Source organism: Mytilus californianus, unplaced genomic scaffold (genome assembly GCF_021869535.1).
Source record: "Mytilus californianus isolate M0D057914Y unplaced genomic scaffold, xbMytCali1.0.p SCAF_11, whole genome shotgun sequence".
Lineage (NCBI taxonomy): Eukaryota > Metazoa > Mollusca > Bivalvia > Mytilida > Mytilidae > Mytilus > Mytilus californianus.
Genome location: NW_026262593.1, coordinates 51,507,572 through 51,535,445, shown reverse-complemented (window position 1 = coordinate 51,535,445; position 27,874 = coordinate 51,507,572). Strand labels below are relative to the sequence as shown.

At 32.9% G+C, this 27,874-nt stretch overlaps 2 protein-coding genes across 2 annotated transcripts in view; one reads left to right on the top strand and one right to left on the bottom strand.

The window, feature by feature from the left end:
• LOC127720280 (uncharacterized) overlaps nt 1-27,874 on the bottom strand; it is a 123,714-nt gene that overhangs the window by 53,704 nt on the left and 42,136 nt on the right. The window lies entirely within an intron of this gene.
• Nucleotides 1-27,874, top strand: part of LOC127720281 (uncharacterized) — a 45,921-nt gene that overhangs the window by 5,464 nt on the left and 12,583 nt on the right. Inside the window, exons 2-8 of the mRNA XM_052226792.1 lie at nt 5,791-5,924; nt 6,541-6,743; nt 9,891-9,978; nt 12,463-12,635; nt 15,577-15,970; nt 17,052-17,159; nt 19,329-21,535. Coding sequence (XP_052082752.1) covers nt 5,840-5,924; nt 6,541-6,743; nt 9,891-9,978; nt 12,463-12,635; nt 15,577-15,970; nt 17,052-17,159; nt 19,329-21,535 — 3,258 coding nt within the window. The 5' untranslated portion in view covers nt 5,791-5,839. The remainder of the gene's footprint in view (nt 1-5,790; nt 5,925-6,540; nt 6,744-9,890; nt 9,979-12,462; nt 12,636-15,576; nt 15,971-17,051; nt 17,160-19,328; nt 21,536-27,874) is intronic.

The following is a 27,874-nucleotide window of genomic DNA, read 5'->3' as shown; positions in this document are numbered from 1 at the left end:
TCATTGTCCATGAAATTACACTTAAATGATTAGTAAAGACATCTGCAAAGGACAGACAATCAAAAATTCTATTAGAGCAAAGAAGTCCTAAGAATTCAGGAAAAGAAGATAGATGACTTTTTTACTTGTATAAGTAAAAAAATCTGAATGTCTAAGGGACATAACTAAGCCCAATTTTTTTTTACCTATACAAGTAAATAAAATACACTTGTATAAGTATCCTACAAGTTTACTTATATAAGTACATGTATATTAATATTTACTTCTTCAAGTAAATAAAAATTATTTGTACAAGTTATATAAGTACCCCTGACTGAAGGAGTAAGCCGCCATATTGACTTTCTGAAATCCATTAATGTTCGTTTAACATGTTTAATGCAAAAGAATCTAAAATGAAATAACACCTACCTCAAATACTTCATTTTAATGAGATATTATTTTAATTTGAAGCGTACAAGAAACGGAATAATATTCATCTTGAGAGTTTTCATTCGTATGACATCAAGTTTTCCCCTGAAGATAATGCGCCAAGCTTATATTCATGATTTTTCGCGGAAAATTATTTTATTGTAAATTGATACATTTTCCAAGCTTAAATACATTAATTAATGTCTTTTTATTATTCATTAGAATAGAAATAACAGTTATGTATTTGTTTTTTTTTCAATCTCAATTTGCTTGACCCCCTTGATCCATGCATCTGTATCGTGCATGAATAGATCACAATGAAGGTTACGAAAATAGTTTCGGCAACATGGTTTATCGAAGTGTAAACCAAGGGAAAAAATGCTAACGGACCAATCCAATTCAAATATTTGTAGATATGCAAATCATATAAGAATTATGAAGTGATAAACTTGTGTTACCTAATGATAAGGCCTTTTAAGTACATCTATCATTTGTTCTTTAAAGAACTAAAATAAGGCCTTCTCAGTGACATCTCTTTATTTCATGTATTTGTTATGAAGGTGAAATCTACTGCATGATTTCTTCTAATTACTTAAATTAGCCAAAAGGCCAGTAGATATATATTTTGGCAATCGCCAATGGCAGTCAGCAGGGTTTAAGAACATTTGCTGTTCGACCTGTTAGTCAAATGCGTTTTGTTAAAATATACTTTTTCACTTTTTGGGACTTTTGGAAAATGTTGTTTGTGCTGTATTTAGACCCCTCTAACAAGAAATTTGTTTTGCATGCACACGTATAAAAATTGCGGTTTTTATCCAACGCAATCATAGGTTTGAATGTTGTTTTCAATTTAGACTTATTTATATTTTTTCGTTTGGGCTTGTATTATATTTGCCTTCGGGTTTATATGATCTGTTCATCCTATTTTGACTCCTCAAAATTCAAGAGTCTATCCTAAATTGAGGTAAATTGTATGGCTTTCCAAATACCGTTTCGATTCCTAACATCACTGAAGAGACATTAATTGTCGAAATCCGGATATGGTGTACAAAAACCTTTGCACCTTTTGTTTGTGGTATACCATCTTTTCCGCAAGTTTATTGTTTTCTGTTTAGTATTAAATTTATAATTAAGATCCATTTATTACATCATTGATCCGTTTATTTGGCAATCGCCAATGGCAGTCGGCAGGGTTTAAGAACATTTGTTGTTCGACCTGTTAGTCAAATGCGTTTTGTTTAAATATACTTTTTCACTTTTTGGAAAATGTTGTTTGTGCTGTATTTAGACCCCTCTAACAAGAAATTTGTTTTGCATGCACACGTATAAAAATTGCGGTTTTTATCCAACTCAATCATAGGTTTGAACGTTGTTTTCAATTTAGACTTGTTTATATATATATATATATATGCCTAAAGCAAAGTCATTAAAAATTGGGAACCCAACCATGACATAATCCTTCTGTAGATTGGTTATGTTTCAACATCATCCAAATCTGCCACAATCTATCCAAATCTGTACACAAAGTAATGTACAAATAGATCTTCAAAATTCAAGAGTCTATCCTAAATTGAGGTAAATTATATGGCCTTCCAAATACCGTTTCGATTCCTAACATCACTGAAGAGACATTAATTGTCGAAATCCGGATATGGTGTACAAAAACCTTTGCACCTCATATTTGCGGTATACCATCTTTTCCGCAACTTTATTGTTTTCTTTTTGGTATTAAATTGATAATAAAGATTTCTTTTGTTACATCTTGTGATCCGTTTATTTGGCAATCGCCAATGGCAGTCAGCAGGGTTTAAGAACATCTGTTGTTCGATCTGTTAGTCAAATGCGTTTTGTTTAAATATACTTTTTCACTTTTTTGGTCTTTTTGAAAATGTTGTTTGTGCTGTATCATGTGTATTTAGACCCCTCTACCGAGAAATTCGTTTTGCATATCCAACCCAACGTTCAAACCTATGATTGCTTGGATAAAAACCGCAATTTTTATACATGTGCATGTAAAACAAATTTTTTTGGTAGAGGGGTCTAAATACAGCACAAACAACATTTTCCAAAAGACCAAAAAAGTGAAAAGAATATTTTAACAAATCGCACTTGGAAAATGTTGTTTGTGCTGTATTTAGACCCCTCTACCAAGAAATTTGTTTTACATGCACACGTATAATAATTGCGGTTTTTATCCAACGCAATCATAGGTTTGAACGTTGTTTTCAATTTAGACTTGTTTATATTTTTTCGTTTGGGCTTGTATTATATTTTCCTTTGGGTTTATATGATCCGTTCATCCTATTTCGACTCTTTAAAATTCAAGAGTCTATCCAAAATTGAGGTAAATTATATGGCCTTCCAAATACCGTTTCGATCCCTAACATCACTGAAGAGACATTAATTGTCGAAATCCGGATAAGGTGTACAAATTTTTGCACCTCATGTTTGCAGTATACCATCTTCTCCGCAAGTTTATTGTTTTCTGTTTGGTATTAAATTAATAATTAAGATCCATGTTACATCTCATGATCAATTTATTTGGCAATCGTCAATGCCAGTCATCAGGGTTTAAGAACATTTGTTGTTCGACCTGTTAGTCAAATGTGATTTGTTAAAATATACTTTTCACTTTTTTGGTTTTTTGGAAAATGTTGTTTTTGCTGTATTTAGACCTTCTACCAAGAAATTTGTTTTACATGCACACATATAAAAATTGCAGTTTTTATCCAACGCAATCATTATAAGGTTTGAACGTTGTTTTCAATTTAGACTTGTTTATATTTTTTCGTTTGGGCTTGTATTATATTTACCTTTGGGTTTATATGATCCGTTCATCCTATTTTGACTCCTCAAAATTCAAGAGTCTATCCCAAATTGAGGTATATTGTATGGCTTTCCAAATACAGTTTCGATCCCTAACATCACTGAAGAGACATTAATTGTCGAAATCCGGATATGGTGTACAAATTTTTGCACCTCATGTTTGCGGTCTTTTGGAAAATATATATATATATATATATAAACAAGTCTAAATTGAAAACAACGTTCAAACCTATGATTGCGTGGGATAAAAACAGCAATTTTTATACGTGTGCATGCAAAACAAATTTCTTGTTAGAGGGGTCTAAATACTTCTTAAACCCTGCTGACTGCCATTTGCGATTGCCAAATAAACGGATCAACGATGTAATAAATGGATCTTAATTATAAATTTAATATTAACAGAAAACAATAAACTTGCGGAAAAGATGGTATACTGCAAACAAAAGGTGCAAAGGTTTTTGTACACCATATCCGGATTTCGACAATTAAATGTCTCTTCAGTGATGTTAGGAATCGAAATGGTATTTGGAAAGCCATACAATTTACCTCAATTTGGGATAGACTCTTGAATTTTGAGGAGTCAAAATAGGATGAACAGATCATATAAACCTGAAGGCAAATATAATACAAGCCCAAACGAAAAAATATAAACAAGTCTAAATTGAAAACAACGTTCAAACCTATGATTGCATTGGATAAAAACCGCATTTTTTATACGTGTGCATGCAAAACAAATTTCTTGTTAGAGGGGTCTAAATACAGCACAAACAACATTTTCCAAAAGACCAAAAAAGTGAAAAAGTATATTTTATCAAAACGCATTTGACTTACAGGTCGAACAACAAATGTTCTTAAACCCTGCTGACTGCCATTGGCGATTGCCAAATAAACGGATCACCAATGTAATAAATTGATCTTAATTATAAATTTAATACTAAACAGAAAACAATAAACTTGGGGAAAAGATGTATACCGCAAACAAAAGGTGCAAAGGTTTTTGTACACCATATCCAGATTTCGACAATTAATGACTCTTCAGTGATGTTAGGAATCGAAACGGTATTTGGAAAGCCATACAATTTACCTCAATTTGGGATAGACTCTTGAATTTTGAGGAGTCAAAATAGGATGAAAGTATCATATAAATCCGAAGGCAAATATAATACAAGCCCAAACGAAAAAATATAAACAAGTCTAAATTGAAAACAACGTTCAAACCTATGATTGCGTTGGATAAAAAACCGAGGTCTAAATACAGCACAAACAACATTTTCCAAAAGACCAAAAAAGTGAAAAAGTATATTTTAACAAAACCCATTTGACTAACAGGTTGAACAACAAATTTCAAGCCCCCATGAATTATTTCTATTCTAATAGGACAAAGACAGCAATTCTTTTGGATCAAAGTGCTCTAGGTGGAAGGAAATGTTTTTGCTGTTCTTGTAATTGAACACTATCTTTTTTAATATTACATAAAAGACGAAAAAAACTGAATTAGTGACATGCTTAAACTAATTTACAATATTAAACATACTAAGACAGCTAGGTCATGTAGGTGTGGATGAGGTTAATTGATTTTCTTACTTTTATTTAAGAAAACAGGCTTTCAACAAATTCTTATCATCGTTTGTTTATGTTTTCATGTTTTGACGACTTTCAGTTTCACATTCGTGCATTTTCCAGTAGAATGTCTATATTATTAAGTCATCATTCAGTGACGTCAATTACACCGTTTGACCTAGAGTAACTCATTTATAAAAAGCAATTGACATGGGAGTAAGATTAGAACAGCCCAAACAATCCATGACGTTGACTATCAGCTGAAATATCAATATATTCATATTTTAGTTGCGTGTACTCGACATGCTCAAAGTGTTTGAAGAACGTCATATTAGAATTCATGGTTGAAAAATGTAAAATTTTGATTAAACAATTAACAGGATTTACAAAGTTTCACCGTGCATCTGCCCAGCATCTGGAAAATCTGTAAAATTATCCAAATGTGTATTATATTAAATTAGAAGATGTGGTATGCATGATTGTCAATGAGACAACTATCAAATAGAGTCCAAATGACACAGATTTAGTTTAGCAAATAATCTTCACTGGATGACTGCAGCTAGTTACTTTGAAATCTCTGGATTGAAAACTTTTGGAGTGGTAAATGGATATTCTCCTTTGAAAAGGCTGCTGAAAATTTACTTAGTTTTACTATTGATTGATTGGTTGATTTTTGGTGTTTAACCCCACTTCAAGCACTATTGGCTATTTCATGGTGGCCAGTTTTTATTGGTTGAGTAAGCTAGGGTGCCTGGAGAGAACCACAGAACTAAGATTTACTATCAGAAACTTTTAATTGAAATGTTGAAAGTAAAATCTTAAAACTCCAGTTAGTAAAAATTTCCAGATATTGAATAAAAGACATCCAATTAAAAATTTCCAGATATTGAATAAAAGACATCCAACATGTCAAAGAACTGAAATCATTATTTATTCAGTTGGTTTTGAGCTTTATTGTTTTATGATGTTAAATATGATATTTCTGCTTTCTTCTAGGTTGCACATTATCCTGCATATTGCATTTGTGCTTTAGATTAACACAGTCATGGCTGCAATAGAGTATAGAAAATTAGTTGATTATGGATTAAATCCTAAAGTGGCAAGAGAGCTTTGTGGTCTGTTTGAATCAGGTTTGTGTCCATATGTATTAATTTCCTGTCGGACAAGTTGAAGGTATAAATCATGTTAATATTTCATAATCTAAAAATATTTATATTTGGAAAATGGTACTGTAAAAGACCACATTTCTTTTTTTCACAATTTATGTTGACCTCTTTATGTTAATGAATGTTATTATTTTGAAACATAGAAAATAGAATGTTTTCATCTAAAGGTTTTCCCATTAATCAATGCTTATGTTGGCTTCTTAGAATAAAAAAGCTCTTACATGTATGTATTGTTATTGTAGTAAGTCAACAGTGGTATATGTGTTATAAGGGTTTTCCATGAAAGTGCCTGTAAGGTTATTACCAATAACAGTGATTGACAAATATCAACAACACACAGGAATTATCAAAAAAAAAAATAATTCTGAGAATAGAGTACATCTACATGACAAAGTTGTATATTAATAATGATATTAACAGACATCATTATTTCATGTCATTGTGTTAGATAACATAAATGGGTTTTCAAGTTATTAGTTGCAGGATCACTGATGGGGGAAAGCAAATATTTATCTGATGATGAGAAGTAGGTAATTACATAAAAAAATAAAGTAAACATATATTTTATTTACTACTGCAGGAAAAGTATCTCCTCAAGAATTAGACAACAGAGCTCTAGATGCCCTGAAGGAATGTAATGTGAATGAAGCCATTGGAGTCATTAAAACTTTTGCGGGATCAGAGAGAACCAACGTCAAAAACAAAAGTGGTTACTTATGTGGTATGATTAAGAAACAAAGACAAAAACAAGCTTCTCCAGGTCCATCAATGCCTAGAAATCAGGTACAAGTTAGTTAATGTTATTGTTTTTATGCCCCTGCTGTAGCGGAGGGGGCATTAAGTTTTACCCTTGTCTGTCTGTAGGTACGTACATATGTACGTACGTCCCAAAACTGGTTTCCGTTCTCTAACTTTAGTTTGCCTCAACCAAATGTTATGAAACTTATACACAATGCTTATTACCACAAAACACAGATCAAGTTTGAATTTTGGTGTTGTCACTTTTACCATTCTAGAGTTATGCCCCTTTAAAAATGGAAAATTGCTGAATTTATCGTTTCCATTCTCTAACTTTAGTTTGTCTCAACCAAATGTTATGAAACTTATACACAATGCTTATGATTACAAAACACAGATAAGTTTGAATTTTGGTGGTGTCACTTTTACCATTCTAGAGTTATGCCCCTTTACAAATGGAAAAATTGCCAAATTTTTTGTTTCCGTTCTCTAATTTTAGTTGGCCTGAACCAAATGTTATGAAACTTATACACAATGCTTATATATTATTTCCACAAAACAAAGGTCAAGTTTGAATTTTGGTGGCGTCACTTTTACCGTTCTAGAGTTATGCCCCTTTACAAATGGAAAAATTGCTGAATTTTTCGTTTCTGTTCTTTAACTTTAGTTTGCCCCAATCAAATGTTATGAAACTTATGCACAATGCTTATTACCACAAAACACAGATCCACTTTGAATTTTGGTGGCGTCACTTTAACCGTTTCAGAGTTATGCCTCTTTATAAATGGAAAAATTGCAAAATTTTTATTTTCTTCTAAATTTCAAGTAATTTTTATTAAAATTAGAGTTATCTTCCTTTGTTCATGATTATAATTGAATCAACTACATTAAATGCTTTATACAATGCAATGTTTAATTTTGACTTCCACTGATAAAACACAGATCAAGTTGAATTTGGGTAGTGTCACGTTAACCATTATTGAGTTATGCCCCTTTATAACTCGAAAGATTGCAAAATTTTTAGTTTCCATTCTGTAACTTAAGTTTGCCTCAACCAAACATTATGAAACCTATACACAATATTCATTACCACAAAACTAAGATCAAGTACAAATTTTTTGTTTCCGTTTTCTAACTTTAGTGCCTCAACCAAATGATATGAAACTTATACACAATGCTTATTACTACATAATACAAATTAATTACGAAATTTGGTGGCAACACTTGTACCATTCTTGAGTTGTGTCCCTTTATAAACATAAAAATTGCCGAATTTTTCATTTCCGTTCCCTTACTTTAGTTTGTCTCTACCAAATGTTATAAAACTTATACACAACAGTTCTAGAGTTATGCGTGTTGACAAATTTTGTTGAATTTTAAGTTTCTGTTCTCTTCTTAAGTTAGCCTCAATCAAATGTTATGAGACTTACACACAATGCTTATTTCCACAAAACTCAGATCAAGTTCAAATTTGGGTAGCGTCACTTTTACCGTTCTTCAGTTATGTCCCTTTATGACTATATGATATATATGCAAGCAGGGGCATCATCTGTGGACAGATGTGGACACTATCCACATTTATTTGTAAACATTTTACACTATATCATGTATATTAAAAAAAAGAAGATGTGGTATGATTGCCAATGAGACAACTCTCCACCTGAAACTATATGAAATAGAAGAAATAGTAGAAGTAATAATTAACAACTATAGGTAACTGTACGGCCTTCAACAATGAGCCGAACCCATATCGCATAAACCTATAAAAGACCGAAAATGACAAATGTTCAACAATTCAAACAAGAAAACTAGCAGCCTGATTTATGTACAAAACAATAAACAAAAAACAAATGTGTTATACAACAGCAAATGACAACCACTGAATTACAGGCTCCTGACTTGGGACAGGCACGTATTGAATGTGGCAGGGTTAAACATGTTTGTTGGCTAAAGGCTTCCCCTAACCTGGGACAGTAGTGTAACAGTACAACATAAGAAAAAACTATAAAAATCATATAGATGCGAAAGACACAGATCTCAGAGTACTTGCAGTTACAGAAAGCTAGTTCAAAGCCAATAACAGCTTATAAAAAAATCATGCATCAAAACTATGTTAAATTTCTTATACCTGAAGAGGTGATCTATCTAAAGATTTAATTTGTTTTTTCAGTACTGGAGTAATGTTGTGTAAGAACAATTTGTTGTTCTTTTGTCGGAGAAGGCGGGACATAGATGTTACTTTTCCAGTAGCAACTCCGGCATCAATATTTGTTAAGTTTTCTGCATACGTCAGTTTGATATGAACTACTTGTGATAGATCAATGATATTTTCCATAAAGTTGCTTTACTATCAGCATGATCAGTTCGACTTTGAAAGTAAAACAGTTACATCCTTAAGTAAAGTAATGTTTTACATATATATCTATCACAATAATGTTTGAAGGATCTTAAGCTAAAACAAAACACATGTGTCGGTGTCAAACACCAAAACTAAACTAATAACCGATTACGATTTGTAGTTTATACCTTGTTATAAGCATAAGTAGGTTCCCGGCTGACTTCTACACTTTTTTCGTTCCTTTAAATGCAAGCCGATTCTAGTTTATTTTAAGCAATGCAGTGAAAAGAAACGAGAAATTTGTAGTCAAGCATTTAATTTTGAAATTTATCAGTTTATATTTGATATTGAATAAAAATTACATATTAAAATGGATAAGGTAAAATTATTAGTTTTGAAAATGATAAGAGCGCCCTCTACAATTTCAATAACAAACATGGCGGAATGTAAAGAAAATTTGCGAAATCTAGTTTTTTCTCTTATTTCTTGCTTATCATACTCTATAGTCCAACCCCTGTCTGGCAGGTCAAATTGAGAATAAAACTGCGGACTATACAAGCCTGTATTTCGGTAAGATGATACTTCAGTAATACAGTTCTGCTTCCATTTTGATTTTTTTATGGCTGCCATCTATGTCACGGTCCTTAAACTTTGAATTAATTAGCAATGTTGCTGTCCATCAGATTTTTTTCTTGAATTTTCTGACAACAAGCGAGACATGTCTCTGTGTCAACAGTTGATAGATTATTTTTGTCCATATGTAAGAAACAATAAATCTGCAGTTTGAAGGAAAACTGAAACAATGTTTTAGTTTTACTTTGAATATATTAATATTTTTTACACAATTGTTATAGGGAGAAAAATCAGACTTCCAGCTTTCAAAAGCATTATCATACATACTGAGACATGGTGCTGAGAAACTAGGATATAAAATGATGCCAGGTAGGTTTATGTTTTGATTTGTTTTCAGATGGTAGAAATGAACAAATTAGCAGTTAACTTATAAATATAAAAATAAGGAGATGTGGTACATGTATGATTGCCAATGAGACAACTATCCACCAAAGTTCAAATGTAGTGGATGTAAGCTAAGGCAATGCTACGACATTTAACAATGAGAAAAATCCATAACATATAGTCATCTATAAAAGACCCTGACATAAAAAATGTGAAACATTTCAATTGAATTCACATGTCTGTATCAAACCATGTGGATTTCCTTCAGAAAAAAAGTTGTGTACATGTTTAACATAGATATAAAGATTTGGTTTTGAAGTTTGGTTGTACCTGTAGAAAACTTATTTCGAACGGAATCATAGCTATATAGCACATCCTCATTTTTACGGAGATGTTGTATACTGTGCCTGGAAATTTAGAAACGATCCTGGTAAACTTATTGATCCTTTAAATAAACTTATTCTAAAAGGTTACCAATTCCGAACTGTAAATAGATCTTTGAATATTGTTTTTATTGGTATTAATTTTGATTTTGTTATCAGTAAATTAAAAGCAAACTTAATATTATTGTTGTATACATATGCACTTTCATGGATCTACAATTCTTGATTCCTGTATCTTGGCATTGCACAAGGTCATGTTTTTCTCTGACTGTTTATGACATCTTTACATTAAAACCATTGGATGTTGGATGTGTACTGATTGATAATTTAGTCTTAGATGCATGATTTTTTTATGCTCCCGCTGTAGCGATCAAGTTTGAATTTTGGTGTTGTCACTTTTACCGTTCTAGAGTTATGCCCCTTTACAAATGGAAAAATTGCTGAATTTTTAGTTTCCGTTCTCTAACTTTAGTTTGCCTCATTCAAATGTTATGAAACTTATACACAATGCTTATCACCACAAATCACAGATCAAGTTGAATTTTGGTGTTGTCACTTTTACCATTCTAGAGTTATGCCCCTTTACAAATGAAAAAAATTGCTGAATTTTACATTTCCGTTCTCTAACTTAAGTTTGCTTCAACTAAATATTATGAAGCTTAAAAAAAAATGCTTATCACCACAAAACTCAGATCAAGTACAAATTTGGGTATCGTCACTTTTACAGTTCTTGAGTTAGGTCCCTTTATAACGTTATATGCAAGCAGAGGCATCATCTGTGTCCCATGGACACATTCCCCATTTATTTTATTAGTTGTTATTGGCTTTGAACTAGCTGTCAATAACTGGGAGTAATCTCAGATCTGTACTTATTGTCCTTTTGTTGTTGGGATGTACAAGTACCCGGTCAATCCACTCTGTGTTTTTGTTAGATGCATTTCTATTTGTATCCATCTGATGAGTTAAACCTTTTTCAACTGATTTTTATAGTTCGTTCTTATGTTGTACTGTTACACCACTGTCCCAGGTTAGGGGAGGGTTGGGATCCTGCTAACATGTTTAACCTCGCCACATTCTGTATGAATGTGCCTGTCCCAAGTCAGGAGCCTGTTTTTCAGTGGTTGTCGTTTGTTGCTGTGTTACATATTTGATTTTTTTCGTTCTCTTTTTTGTACATTAATTAGGCCGTTGGTTTTCTCGTTTGCATTGTTTTACATTTGTGAATTCCGGGCCTTTTATAGCTGACTATGCGGTGTGGGCTTTGCTCATTGTTGAAGTCTGTACGGTGACCTATAGCTGTTAATATCTGTGTCATTTGGTCTCTTGTGGAGAGTTGTCTCATTGGCAACCATACCACATCTTCTTTTTTATATGAATAAAACATTTTAATCATAAGAAATTATCCTTGACAAAAAACATCCAAAAACTGCCTTAGATGATGTATGGCTGATAGCTGTTACTCAATGAAGGAAGATAGATGGGTTTTACTCATTGCTCAAGGTCTTACAATGGTGGGCAGTTGTCTCATTTGTAATCATAACTCATCTGTAAATATGGAATAACTGATGTTTTGTTTTATTTCTCCACATTTTTAGAACAATTTGACAATAGCATGAATAGTCCATGCTTACTATTCATTTTATAAGAAATAGATGCCTCTGACGTATATTAATTGCTCATTTTTCGAAGTTGACTTTTTGTGGACGTCCCATGTGATGCTTCTGTAAGTTTTATTTTATTCTCATGATACTTCACCTGTTGATATATAATGTGACTGTTTTGTGCCTATTCAAAAACAAAATTGCAGAACTCTCACCTGAGCATTTTCGGCAATAAAATTTATTTATTTTATTCCCCATTATATTGCTATTTTAGCTAATCATGTACATGTTATAAACGGTGGGACGCTTTCACACATGTGTATTTCCTTGTATACATCAAATGTTTTATCCAACGCTAACATGCTTTGATTTTTATATTCATATGCATTGTTAAGTGTAAGGTAAATCTCTATATTCCAGACTTCTGTTTAAAGATTTTTGAATGAAAAGATAAAATTCTGCACTATAAAGTGTTGTTATTTAAGGTGGGTTTCTTTATGTGGAAGATATTCTGAAAAAGCAAAAGAATCTATGTGACTATGACCTTGAAGATGTAAGAAGAGTTGTAGAAACAAATGACAAGCAGAGATTTCATATGGAGTGGGAAAGAGAAACAGGAAAAATGAAAATCAGAGCAAACCAAGGACATACTATTGAAGTAAGCATAATCAACAAAGATTCCATGAAAGTTTTATCTAAAAAAAATCAACCTAGTGTTTGTTATTTGCCTAAAGGATTTGATGACATAAAAACCCTTTGATGACAACAAATCTCCAAAAAGCAATATGGTGGCACCACTGAACTGTTTAAAGTGTCTTTATTAAAATTTCACACTGAGGTTAAACGCTTGAATCCTGCATCTGTCTGGTGCGCTGTACTTAATTGACCAGGATATATATATAGTCATGATAGTCAGTTATTCTACTGAAGGTCTGGGTCTGTGGTTCTCTCAGGGCAATACGGCTTCTTCCACAAATAAAAACAAACCACCACGAGATAGCACAATAAGTGCTGAAAGTGGTGTTAAAACACCAATTAATTAATCAATTTATTCAAAATGGATTTGATATCTTGGTAATATTTACTGGGCTCTTTATAAGGTATTAATGGTAGCAGGGTCTAAGCTAGGATTTTGAGTGCTTTAGTCGCTTTTTTAGTTAGTTGAAATTCAACCTTATTTTGGGTAACCAGTCAGGGATATAACTCTATAGGGTTATTACAGAAAATAACTTGCATGTGTTATTACAGATACTTTCATGAGTTGTCTACTCTTTATTCCTTAAATTTTCTAAATCTGTAATAACATATGTTTGTTATTTGTAAAATAAATAAAAAATATTTTAATCTATAGTGGGCTCTAGGGAACTCTTGAGACTTTGCGCAGAAACTAAATGCATAGCCTTGATAACTAATTTTTGAATTGAATTAATACATTTTTGATTAACCATGGTAAATCAATGAGACGAGGCTTTTAAGGGATAAACTTAGCTGTAATAACAAGGCTTGGTTATCAAAGGAATGTAACTTATTATATGAGACACTCGGGAATAACTGGGAAGCTTGCGCAGAACCTCATTACATGCTCTGGTCATTATTTCTTACAATAAATTAAAATACATTGTAATTAAGCATGATGTATGTCTGAGCAAATGCTTTGGAGTAGCTGTGATAACACCCTTTAGTTATTACAGGCATATTTTTTCTGTAATAACATAGGTGTACTATGCATAATTGGCAAACTATGAACTGTTATATCTTTCTATAGTTAAGTATACATAAAGACAATAGTAATATGAATAGAACTTGTATACATTTTAACTAAACTAATGATGTATATTGTCCCTTTGAAACATGTAACATACATATGTTATCACAGTTCTTTGACCTTTTTAGTCCACAATAACAAATGTATGTTATTTTTCTGTAATAACCCTATAGAGTTATATCCCTGACTGGTAACAGGAAGGGACCAAGGATGTATATTACTAGCTATACATCTTTGAAGGACTTAGGCATGCAAGGCAGTTATTGCATGATTTGACTGATGTGGTGCTTAAATATGAAGATAAGAATAAGGATCTGGAAATCAAGTTCACAATTTATCTTCAGTTATTTTCAGGGGACATTCCTGATCAACAAAAGTTGGGTCTCTTTTTTTTTTAAACCAGGAATCACAGCATAAAAAAACTTGTACCAATTATTTCACTGCATAATTATTATCCCTGTAAAATCTTTTAAATTGATATTTGGAATTCATTTCTATAAACCTAGCTAGAACCAAGGATTTGTACAAACCCTTGTTGGAACGGTTATAATGACTGTATATTGTAAAATAATCAAGAATAGATCACAATTACTTTCGATTTTTAAACAAAATGAAAACAGGAAGTGACAAGAGGATAATAAATTCAGAATGAATCTGGATTCATCTACAGATTGGTTCGTGTTTAAGAAAAGGCCGGAAATTATAATTTTTTTAAATTAAGTTGCTTGGTAAGAAATGTATTTGTCTCTCTCTTTTCATTTGATACTAAATGATCTTGTATTTAACTTATAAGTATACTTTCACACATGCGCAGTACATAGTTTAGAAAGCCTCTGGTTTGACTTGTTAAAATATTTCTGAACGTTTTGAATAAATTTCTATCTTTTTAATCGCAATTGTTGAAAGTTTTTGATGAAAAGTTATATGAGATATGACAAAACTACGACAAATAAACTGCAAATTGTGATTGTTTGAGATACATTAAAATTAAAATGCGAACTGACCTGGGGAAAATAATTTTGTTCAAATGATGAAATTACAACTTTTAGAACGAACAGCAAATTGTGGTCGTTTGAGAAATATTGAAATTGAAATGCCGACTGATCGATTTTACTGAGAAAAATAATTATTATGGTCTATTATGCGGTTTATTAGTTAACTGATAAGTGATCCATCTGATATGGCAATATGTGGATTACCTGTAATCACAACTTATAACACCAGTTGTAAACGTTGATTAGCTGAGGGTCATAAACTTGTCAATAACATGAATATCAACAGGTAGAATTATAGTATTTTCATGCAAAAATATTTTTACACTGATCAAATTTAAGTGACGAAATTGATTTGAAATACTTTCATCATTTTGAAAAGTGCTAGCTACATCACTAAACATGTTTAATGGTAGAACCTGTGGATCTTTGAGGATTTTATTATGACTGAGTATTACACAGAGCATTCTGAGTTCTGTTGACTCTTTGTTTTGTATGACATCATCAGTTTCTCATTTCTGTGTTGCCATACTGTTAGTAAAAAAATTTGATGTAATCACTTAATTTAGAAAAAAATTTCAAACATTGAAAAATACCACTACATTGACAACAACACTTAAGTAAACTGCATCTTTTAAAACATAGGAGGCGTTGGTTCAGCAGTTCTTTATTTAAACATTGAAAAAGTAAGAACATGTTAAAAAGCAAAAAATACAGTTGTTCCCCTTTAATGAGGATTTTTTTTTTTAAAAGTGTCTATTGTTGAAGATGCAGGTGAATGACACAGAGCCTCTAGTTTTCATATATGCTAACATGGTTAATTTGTCAATTTATTTATGTAGACAGGATGTTCCCCAGATTTTCCACCGAATATACATTCAGGGTGGCAGCCTAACAACATGAATACTAATCAGTATCAAGGAGTTCCTCATGGAATGCATACAAATCAAGGGTATAACCAACAACCAAACCAGTTTCAAGGATATAACCAACAACCAAACCAGTATCAAGGATATAACCAGCAACCAAACCAGTATCAAGGAAGACCTCAAGGAATGTGTGCCAATCAAGAGTATAACCAACAACCAAATCAGCATCAAGGATATAACCAACCCCGAAACCAGTATCAAGGTTACAACCAACAACGGCATCCACAAAATTATGGTCCAGGGTTAGCAGGAATGATGCCACCACCACCAGCACAAAATATGAACCAACCTCAACAGAATGTCCAATGTAAGTTAAATGATTAATGGAAGATTAAGATTTTGCCTTGCATTTACCATTGATTCTTACAGAATCCGTAAAATTTATTGATTGCTAATGATATCTGCAGGAAACATGGTTATGAATAGGTGAAATGGGGTGCATGTCAATGAGACAGCAACAAAACAATACAAAAACACCAAAAAGTAGTGAATAAATGATCATCATATTTATTGGAGAATTTGAAAAATCTGCAATCAACACCAAAATTTTCCAAAATAACTTTTAACACTTGTCTATGACAAAACACAAACACTAAGCAATTAACATGATTAATATGCTAAAGAAACTGCTAAAGAAACGCTCCATACAAGGTCCTGACATTGTAAAGTGAATTTTGTCGGCTGATTGTTAGGCAAGTAGGGAAAGAGCAAAAAAGATTAATTGTGTCAAGGGGCTGATATTGTACGATATATATATATATATGATGAACTCCTAATATTCTGTTTCTGGTGTTATTTCTGGTCTTTTCCCTCCCTTGGCTAGTTTAAGAATATTTAAATTCTCCCTCATGAATTCGTCCGAATTTAAAACATTTCTATTCTAAATACATGGCTAAATAAGAGACAAGTCATAATTTAGGTTTGTTTGCTCGCAGTAACTTTCTTATTTTCTCAGCGAAACAACATTTAATATCTTGTAAACATTTTACAAATTACAAAAATATACCACAATTCCATCTATATACATTCACAATGTCCTCTAAATACATATCAATACAAACATAACTGTAATATATTATGCAGAGCTTAACGTTAACTTCGTCTATCAAAGTTACTGGAGCACATCGATAATAATCAAACGTAATCAGGACTTATATATGCCTATAAAACCCCACCTGTACTACCGCCCTCGAAATATTCGTGCAGAAAACAACAGTAACATCAGACCACTTCTGATTTACATACTAGCCAAACTTGTACCACAAGTCTAAAGATAGAAATAGAATAGGGAAATTCCAAATATAACGGAATAGAAATAAATATATTATCCAGTATACTTGTCCATAAATGAATAATTTTAATGCTAATATTCATTGTTCACCTTACAGATGTCATGGTTCCTGTTCCTGTGTCATCTGCTGATGCCCCTCCAGGACAAGGACCAGCTTCTTATCCTCCACTATTGATGCCACAATACAACCCAAATTTGCCTCAAGGTAGACACATGTATATTTAAAACACCTTCCCTGTTTACATATAATGCAACTATAATTCGGTATAGATGTGCAGCTATAGCTAGAAGATGAAGCTCCTTGCATTTGTATACTGGCAATTTACAAAAATAATCCCCATTCCTATACTAACTGATTCCTACAAATTTAGGCACTGTATTACTGCTTACACTGGTTAGGCAATTTTAGGATTAAAGGGACTATCTGTTCATGTCTTAGAAGTACAGACCAATAGACAAATATATCACCAGATCATCAAGTTTACAAGCCAAGTGATTTGGAACAAAATAATTTTTTAGGGAATAAATTCTTCAAAAGACTAGTCCAGCTTTTCCAATGAATGTGCCCATTCTCAATTGAGAACATTTCAGTGTTGCACTGGTTATCCACAGAAAGTAGTTCCCCACAAATATGAATCAAAAGTTATGACCTTATACTACATGTACATGTCCAATTTAAAACAAACCTTAGTTCCCCACAAATAATATTGGATCAACAGTTTTTACCCCATACCACATGTCCAATTTGACACCAACATTTTAAAATAATCAAAGAACTTTTAAAAGGTATGATTGTAGGTTTTCAAATTACATTGTCTTTGAAACTTCATGGAAATTGTTTTGTTTTTGTCGAGCCTGCGACTTTTGCCGCAGAAAGCTCGACATAGGGATAGTTGACCGGTGGCGGCGGCGTTAGCTAACTTCTTTAAAGCTTTATATTTTAGAAGCTAGAAGACCTGAATGCTTCATACTTTGTATATATATGCCTTATGTTACGAAGTTTCTGTCTGTCATATGTCCATTGTCCTTGACCTCATTTTCATGGTTCAGTGACTACTTGAAAAAAAAGTCAACATTTTTTGTAATGTTAATTTCTTTCTTATTATGAGTAATAGGATAACTATATTTAGTATGTGCGTACCTTGCAAGGTCCTCATGCCCGTCAGACAGTTTTCATTTGACCTTGAATTCATTTCATGGATCAGTGAACAAGGTTAAGTTTTCGTGGTCAAGTCCATATATCAGATACTATAAGCAGTAGGTCTACTATATTTGGTATATGGAATGATTGTAAGGTGTACATGTCCAACTGGTAGGTGTCATCTGACCTTGACCTCATTTTCATGGTTCAGTGGTCAAAGTTAAGTTTTTGAGTTTTGGTCTTTTTTCTAATACTATATGCAATAGGTCAACTATAAATGGTGTATGAAAATATTTTATGATGTACATGCCAGTCTCACAGGTTTTATTTGACCTTGACCTCATTTTCACGGTTCATTTCTCAGTGTTAAGTTTTTGTGTTTTGGTCTGTTTTTCTTCAACTATAAGCAATAGATCAACTATATTTGATGTATGGAAGGATTGTAAGGTGTATATGTCTGTCTGGAAGGTATCATCTGACCTTGACCTCATTTTCATGGTTCATTGGTCAATGTTAAGTTTTCATGGTTAAGTTTGTTTCTTAGATACTATAAGCAATAGGTCAACTATATTTAATGCCTAAATTGATTGTCAGGTGTACATGTCTGTCTGGCATGGTTCATCTGACCTTGACCTCATTTTCATGGTTCATTGGTCAATGTTAAGTTTTCTTGTTTTAGACTGTTTCTTAGAAACAATAAGCAATAGGTCAACTATGTTTTGTTTATTGAATGATTGTAAGGTGTACATGTATTTCTCATTTGGTTTATCTGACCTTGACCTCATTTTCTTGGATCATGGTTAGTTTATGTGTTACTTGTAGCAAAGCTTTGTATTTAGGACTATCAACATAAAATCAATGGTTAGTAAAGAAGGCGAGACATTTCAGCGTGTGCACTCTTGTTTTTATTATTGATAGATTTTCTACAAAGATTTCACATTTTCTACTGATTGGATGGCATTCATTATCATTTATAGTGGCTGTAGTAATATTTGTGTTCTATTGTCACATTCTTCTCTAAATAATATAAAGATTATTTTGAAAACATGAGGTTTGGAATGGGTAAATATATTATAACACTTCAATTTGTTCATTCAGGTAAAAAGTCCAAGTTTAGATGGAATTCATTTTTTTTTTGATAATCATGCTGCACACAGTTATGCCTTTATTTCTTGCATAGAGCATTTTAGTGACATAAACATTTCCTCAGAAAAGATTTATACTTCTTTGCAGGAAATTTGAATATAATTGACCATCAAGGTAATCCACAGAGAGACCAACAAACTCCAGACAGAGAAAAACAACCTAAGAAGAAAAGAGGAAAAAAAAACAAACAAAAAACTGAAGAGAATGAAATACAGGATCATCCCAGATCAGGACAGGCAAATCAATCTGAGGAAGATGGCTTCATAAAACTAAAATCTTTATTGTCTGAAGAACCAGCAGAACACTACAGAGTTGAAACTAGGGTTATAGGTGAAAGTATGGACGATGACAGTAATAGAGGAGGTGGTAGAGGGCGTAGGCAAAGAGGTGGTCGTGGGCGCAAAGGTCATGGAGGGCAAAATAACCAGAAGGATGACAAGCAAGATTCAGAATCTTCCAAATCTTCTGAACATGCTGAATCTGAGGATGAAATGGATAAATACCTGGGATCTAGAGATGATCTCCTTAGTCAGAGGTCAAACAGAGGAAGTCGAGGAAATCTGAATAAAATTTTCGGAAGTGTTGACAGTATTAGTAGTCAAGGTTCTAGACAGAACAGAAGAGGAAGAGGAGGTTATAATAGAGGCAGAGGTGGCCAAACCAGTCATATGAATGAAGAAGAGTCAAATCCTAATGAGGAAATCGGCCAAAGTAACCGTGGTCATCAAGGAGTTAGAGGAAGAGGTCAAGGTCAACAGAGAGGAAGAGGAGGACATGTGCATAATGAAAATAGAAATGAAATAAGGGAAAATGAAGGAGGTGATACTCATGGAAATCAAAGAGGAAGGGGAAAGGGTAGAGATAGGGGTCGTGGAAGAGGTGGTAGACAGCAAAGTGAGAGAAAAAATGAATTGGAAGATGAAGACATACCAGATGTGGATGATAATGATGTATTTAAATTCCTGATCAAATCTTTTGGCGGAGGATGTACTTTTGAAGACTTTTTAAGGCGTTGTGATCTTTTTCCTATGGGCTCTAATATTCCTCTGTGGTTTAAAAAACATAGTAGAAGATTTCATGTATTCTGGGAAGGAAAGGACATTATTTATCTCCAACCATTTTTTCAAGATGCCAGAATCTGTAACAAATGGAACAGCAAGCAAAATCTAGGTCAATGTCAGAATGCTCAGTGTGATTTTTTCCACATCTGTCGTCGCTTCATTAGAGGCAACTGTAAAGATAAGGATTGTCCACTGTCTCATAGTTTTAGAAATCTACACAATCGGCATTTAAAGGATAAACTTGGAATCCGCGAATTTACTGATACTGACATCAAGATTGTCCTAAATTGTAATTCTCCGTCAGTTTGTGCAGATTATGTTTACAACAATGGTTGTAAGGTAGAAAATGGAGAAAAAAGATGCCCACACTTACACTTATGTGAGAAAAAAGTATTTGGAAGATGCAAAGACCCATGCAAGTTTAAGAAAACTCACTCTATCACTCAGTTTCACAACAAATGGGTTCTGACTTCATGTCATATGAAGGGATGGCCAGAGGCACGAGTATTGAGGTCTATATATGTACCACCAAGACAAAGAAAAGTAAATGAGGATGATTATTCTGATGATTCTGACCTCAGTCAAGATGAAGATGATGCTGATGATGCCAGTGTTTGTTACGACAGCGATGTAAATATCAGTAGTGAAAGCCTTTCAAGTACTGCATCTGGTCCAGCCAGAAAATTCAATAAGTTAATCACCTCTGTTGAAAATCTTAGTATAGAAGATGTTAGGGAAAGAGGAAAGATGAAGCTTGGCCGCAGAGAAAGATTCAAATCATCAGAAGATATCATTTGTGGAATTGTAGGTAAAGACGACCAAGGTCTTCCTAAAATGTCTGTACCACAACATACATATGATGATGATGATGACATTAAAGAAAAAGAGAGATTATTGATGGAAAAGTACAAACAGGAGAAGCAGGGAACCAGTTCTGGTAAAGTTGTAAAGCCAAAGCCCCCACCAAGGCCTTCAAAAGTGAGTCCATCTGATCCAGATTATCAAGAAAGAAACCCTTCTGTGTTAAAGGATGATATAGATATTTCCAAAATCTGCATTTTTGTGTCTAAGGATAAATGTCCATCTGCATCATGTAAAAATATTCATCTGCCCAGTGGTATTCCTTACTTGTGGCAGATAAAAATGTTTGGCAAATGGTTTTCTCTAACATTGGCAGAGAACGAGAAAATAGAGAAAGGTTACTGCAATCTACTAGATGTTGAATCAACTGAAGTAAGTTTATAGAGGTTACCATGATTACTTTTTAATTTAACCTTGAAAATTTCAAACAATAGTATAATTCTTATATCCTTTCAAAGTTATGGTAATTTAGTGATAAATTGATATGATGATATTTTCTGGTCACTTTTTAATGGTAATTTGTCATGAATATTTGGTAATGTAATTAATAAGGGTAGAACATCGTATTCCCCCTTTCCTTTCTCTATTCAGTTTAACCATTAAGATATTATATAAAAATAAGGAGATGTGGTATGATTGCCAATGAGACAACTATCCACCAAAATTCAAATGAAGTGGATGTAAGCAATTATAGGCAAATGTACAGCCTTCAACAATGAGAAAAACCCATACCATATGGTCGGCTATAAAAGGCCCAGACATGAAAAATATGAAACAATTCAATTGAGAAAATTAACAGCCTAATTATAACAAAACAATGTATGAAAAACAAATATGACAGACATTAACCAAGGACAACCACTGAACTGCAGGCTCCTGACTGGGGACAGGCACGTAAAGAATGTGGCGGGGTTAAACATTTTTGTGAGCGCCCTGACCTGGGACAGTGGTGTAACAGTACAACATATATTTATACATAAATGATGGATTATATCAGGATAGTCATCTTTTTAAGACATCTTTCATCCTAGTTTTTATGTGAGAATCTGGAAGGGGGACAGTTTCAACATTTTTTCAATGTTCCAGAAACACAAGAAATTTGATAGACTGAAAGCAATCCTAAGAGAAAATGGTATATATTTATGTGTTGGAATTTGCTTAGAACTAGCTTTCAGTAACTATGAGTACTTGTAGATAGGCACCTTATGTTTTATACCCCTTTCTTAGAAGGGGGTATTATAGTATACCATAGTGCATCTATCAGCATGTCAACATTTCATAGAATAACTCCAAGGAGATGTCTGATGAGGCCAATTATATGGCCCCTTGCATTTGAAAATCAAAAAGCATTTTAAATATTGACCAAATACAATCCATCAGATGTTCATAACACATTAGCCTATCAACATGATCAAACATCAACTATTTATACAGTATTTTTAAAACGCTGTATTACATATTGGTGTTAGGGCCTCTTACATTTAGTGCGAAATATCAAAAACTGTCTAAATACATGTAATAGCCTCATTTTGAGATCTTGTCTGTAATATTTGGATAGAAACAACACCTTTACCCAAAAAGATATTTTACAAGGATGTTCATTGGTGTAAAATATATTTTGGTAAAGTTTGCTTATATATATTTGAGACCAAAAACTCTGCGTGAAATGGCCATTTTAGATAAAATACGGAAATTTCTACTTGTTTATGACGTCATAAAGAGACATCACAAGGGGTCTTGCTGCACTGAAATGCCAGAATTATATAGTTTATAAGTTTACTATTTTGCAATTTCATGGGCCAAATATTGGCTTTAATCATAAACTCTCCTTTGCTTTAAACCAACAATGCTCATTAGATTTTACCACAACAGTAAGATGGAACCAGGAAAGCTACCTTTTGATTTTGAAAATTTTGTGATTTGTTTTTATACGACCGCAAAAAAATTTTTGTGGTCGTATATTGGTATGACGTTGGCGTCGTCGTCGTCGTCGTCTGGCGTCGTCCGGCGTCGTCCGAAGACACATTGGTTTTCGCACTCTAACTTTAGTTTAAGTGAATGGATCTCTATGAAATTTTACCACAAGGTTCAATACCACAAAAGGAAGGTTGGGATTGATTTTGGGGGTTATGGTACCAACAGTAAAGGAATTAGGGGCCAAAAAGGGGCCAAAAATAAGCATTTTTGTAACTTCCAGACATAACTTGTGTGTTAGTGTATGGATCTCTCTGACATTGTACCACAAGGTTCCATATCACAAAAGGAATGCTGGGATTGATTTTGGGGGTAATTGCCTCAAAATTTTAGGAATTAGGGGCCAAAAAAGGGGCAAAAAACAAGCATTTTTCTAGTTTCATGACAATTACTTGTGTGTAAGTGTATGGATCTTTCTGAAATTGTACTACAAGGTTCCATATCACAAAGGGAAAGCTGGAATTGATTTTGGGGGTAATTGTCGAAACGTTTAGGAATTGGGGGCCAAAAAGGGGCCAAAAATAAGCATTTTTCTAGTTTCCAGACAATAACTTGTGTTCAAGTGTATGGATCTCTCTGAAATTGTACTGCAAGGTACCATACCACAAAGGGAAGGCTGGGATTGATGATGGGGGTAATTGCCTCAATATTTTAGGAATTAGGGGCCAAAAAGGGGCAAAAAACAAGCATTTTTCTAGTTTCAGGACAATAACTTGTGTGTAAGTGTATGGATCTTTCTGAAATTGTACTACAAGGTTCCATATCACAAAGGGAAAGCTGGGTTTGAGTTTGGGGGTAATTGCCCTAAACGTTTTGGAATTTGGGGCCAAAAAGGGGCCAAAAATAAGCATTTTTCTAGTTTCCAGACAATAACTTGTGTTCAAGTGTATGGATCTCTCTGAAATTGTACTGCAAGGTACCATACCACAAAGGGAAGGCTGGGATTGAGTTTGGGGGTGATGAATCATAAGGGGGTTCAAAAAATTTGGGGGGGGATTTTTTTTTTTTTCCTTTTTTTTCTTTTTTTCCTTTTTTTTTCTTTTAAAATTTTCCATTTTAAGTTGGTTATTTCTGATTTATATTTAAAAGCAAATAATAATGATATGGTAGGAGATACACACCAAACAGGAAGTGTAAATTATTATTTAATAGGTATTGTGCAATAGCAAGAAATTTTCAATTGCACAGTATTGCACAATAGCAAGAAATCTTCAATTTCACAGTATTGCGCAATAGCAAGAAATCTTCAATTGCACAGTATTGCGCAATAGCAAGAAATATCCAATAGCACAATATTGCGCAATAGCAAGAAATTGTCAATTGTACAGTATTGCGCACTATTGCGCAATAGCAAGAAATATTTAATTGCACAGTATTGTGCAAAAGACAGATACTTCTTATAAATTGCTTATTTCTTGACCAATTTCAATGGGGTTTTATTCTTGAATTCTTGGGGTTCTTTAATATGCTGAATCTAACCGTGTATTTAGTTTTTGGATTTTGGGCCCCGTTTTTTAATTGGTCCACATTGAGGTCCAAAGGGTCCAAAATTAAACTTTGTTTGATTTCATCAAAAATTGAATTATTGGGGTTCTTTGATATGCCAAATCTAACCATGTATTTAGATTCTTAATTTTTGGTTCCGTTTTCAAATTGGTCTACATTAAGGTCCAAAGGGTCCAAAATTAAACTTAATTTGATTTTAACAAAAATTGAATTCTTAGGGTTCTTTGATATGCTGAATCTAAACATGTATTTAGATTTTTGATTATGGGCCCAGTTTTCAAGTTGGTCCAAATCGGGGTCCAAAATTAAACTTTGTTTGATTTCAACAAAAATTGAATATATGGGGTTCTTTGGTATGCTGAATCTAACCATGTATTTTGATTTTTGATTTTTGGGCCCCTTTATCAACTTTGTCCACATTGAGGTCAAAAGGGTCCAAAATTAAACTTTATTTGATTTCATCAAAAATTGAATTCTTGGGGTTCTTTGATATGCTGAATCTAACTATGTATTTAGATTTTGGATATTGGACCATAATAGGTGAATGTCCAATTTAAAATTTTTAAGTTCTTAGACCACATTCATTCTGTGTTAGAAACCTATGCTGTGTCAAATATTTAATCACAATCCAAATGCAAAGCTGTATCAAGCTTGAATGTTGTGTCCATACTTGCCCCAACTGTTCAGGGTTCGACCTCTGCGGTCGTATCAAGCTGTGCCCTGCGGAGCATTTTATTGTAGAGTTAGATCGGTACTTTATTCATCAGATTTAAGGCAAATATATACATATCACAAACTTACTAGTGTATGAGATTGAATTTATCAAAACTTTATCCTGTTATTGGGATTGATTCATGGTTTTTAATTTTGAATATTTTCTGGTTTGTAACTCCAGAGTTATGGGACATTATCCGACAGATTTAATTAAATTTTTCACATGGTGTACTCGATTAACTTATAAGTATGCTTCAATAGATTTATTTGAAACTTTACACAATTGTAGACATTGGTCATGTTGGTGAAAGTATTAAAAGTACCTTTTGATTTTGAAAATTTTCTGATTTTTCAAAATCAAAAGGTACTTTTAATACTTTCACCAACATGACCAATGTCTACAATTGTGTAAAGTTTCAAATAAATCTATTTCATATGGCATGCACTAACTCTAGCATGTCTATATCAAATTGCTACAAAATTTACAGTGTTGTTGGGATTGGTGAATGTAAGCTACTTTTATATTTTGTAAATTTTCTGGTCTGATGTTCCAGATAGAGTTATGGGACTTTTAGCTATCATATTTTAGGCATTATTTATATGACATATATCCTTCATTGTCCTCATGCAACTTTTTCTACAGGGGCATTTTACTGATTTCTAATAAAAAAAAAAATTCTACATATACATGTACATGATATACTGTAAACCAACTAATTTTCGCGAGCGATTTATTTTCGCGACTTTCGCGAGTAGAAAAATAACATGAATATAAATCTTCGCGAAAATTTAAAAATGGATCTTTCCTTATCTAACCATTGCTAACTACATCAAGTTAATTTGAAAATCGCGAAATTAAATCGCCGCGAGGTGGGCTAGAAAGGACTAAACGCGAAATAAAGTATCCGCGAAAATAAATTGGTTTACAGTATTCCATTTTATTTTTTATTTTTCAATATATACAAAAGAAGGGTGTATCATGTGCGTACTATAGTTCCATAGTGTGCTAGTGACCTAATACAATATATATGGGGTCAGTTAATTCTAGGGAAGCTTGAATCCCCATATGGAATTTACTGACCCCATATATATTGTATTAGGTCACTAGCACACTATGTAACGAATTTATCTTACCGACTGTTTTAACATGTGGTATTTAGACTAGTGGCATATTAAAGTGATCAAGTCTTCAATACAGTTGGTATTAAGAACCTACTTCCATTGGTCTATACAAAAACAAATGCCAACAATAACAACTTGTTAGCTATAATTGTGTTTTATGAATTTATTTCAATCGTTCATCATTAATTTATTCGTCTGTTGAAACCTTTAAAATTTTTCCTCAAGACCTTGTTGTTTCATAAAGGGAGGTAACACCACTACTAACCGTGTATTGAAATAAGCCCCGCCTACTAACCCAATATGGAATATACACAGTCTCCACACAGTTTCTTTTAACCAATCATATTCCTAGATATATATAGGAGATAAGATAATATACAGTTTGGGTTTTGCTCATTGTTGAATACCTTTCGTTGTTTGCATCCTTAATGTCTTTTGTTCTCTGCTAGTCTTACTGATAGTTGTCTGGCAATCATATCTCCTTATTTTTGTTTTTCGTAAGTCGTAGGACTAGGAATGGCACATGTTTATTATGGCCTCATTAAATGAAATTCCTCTAAATAATTCTGCATTGTTTAATTATTTATCTCAAGATGTTAATATTTAAGGGAATAAATTCCATCATTTTTCTATTTTGATGTCATAATGTTGAAATGATGCATTGATTTTTTTGCCAAAATCTTTAAAACAATTATCCAAAAAAAAGGTATTTTTTAAATCATGTATTGTCCCAAGTTTGCCACAAAAAGGGTTTTGTGAACAATGCAGTTAACCAATATAAGGTTGTGGTATGGGCCGTATGGGTATAGTTGTACATGGTAGTCAGAACAGTTGGCATGATAGATCTCTTAATTTTGGAACAAATAAGAAGGTATGAAATACTAATATGACATTCAATAGTACAATTAATCGATTATATGCATCACGTAACATCCCTCATATGTTCTAATACATTAATTAGTCTGTGAGATATTTGTAATTGTACATTTGAAATTACATTTAATTTGCTTAGATGACAATCATGTAGTCTTCATCATTAACCACAAAATTGCCCATGCCAGTAAAAATGTTGTCTGGCCAGTAGAACTATCCTTGAGAACTTGATTTTGTGTTCGTGACTTTAAAGTATTTCATGTGAAGATTGGTTGAAGATACTGTTTATGAATACAGCACTTTGAAAGCAAAAAAATTAAGAAATAATTCTTTCATGCCATGCTCTATGCTCATTTTAACATGGGTAGGCATTATATTTGTCAATATCTTTATACTGAGCGTTAGCGAGGTGTAAAATGTTGACAAATATAATGCCTACCCATGTTAAAAGGAGCATTAAGCATGGCATGATAGAATTATTTTGATTCTAATAAGAAAATTTATAACTCTTGTACTTCGAAG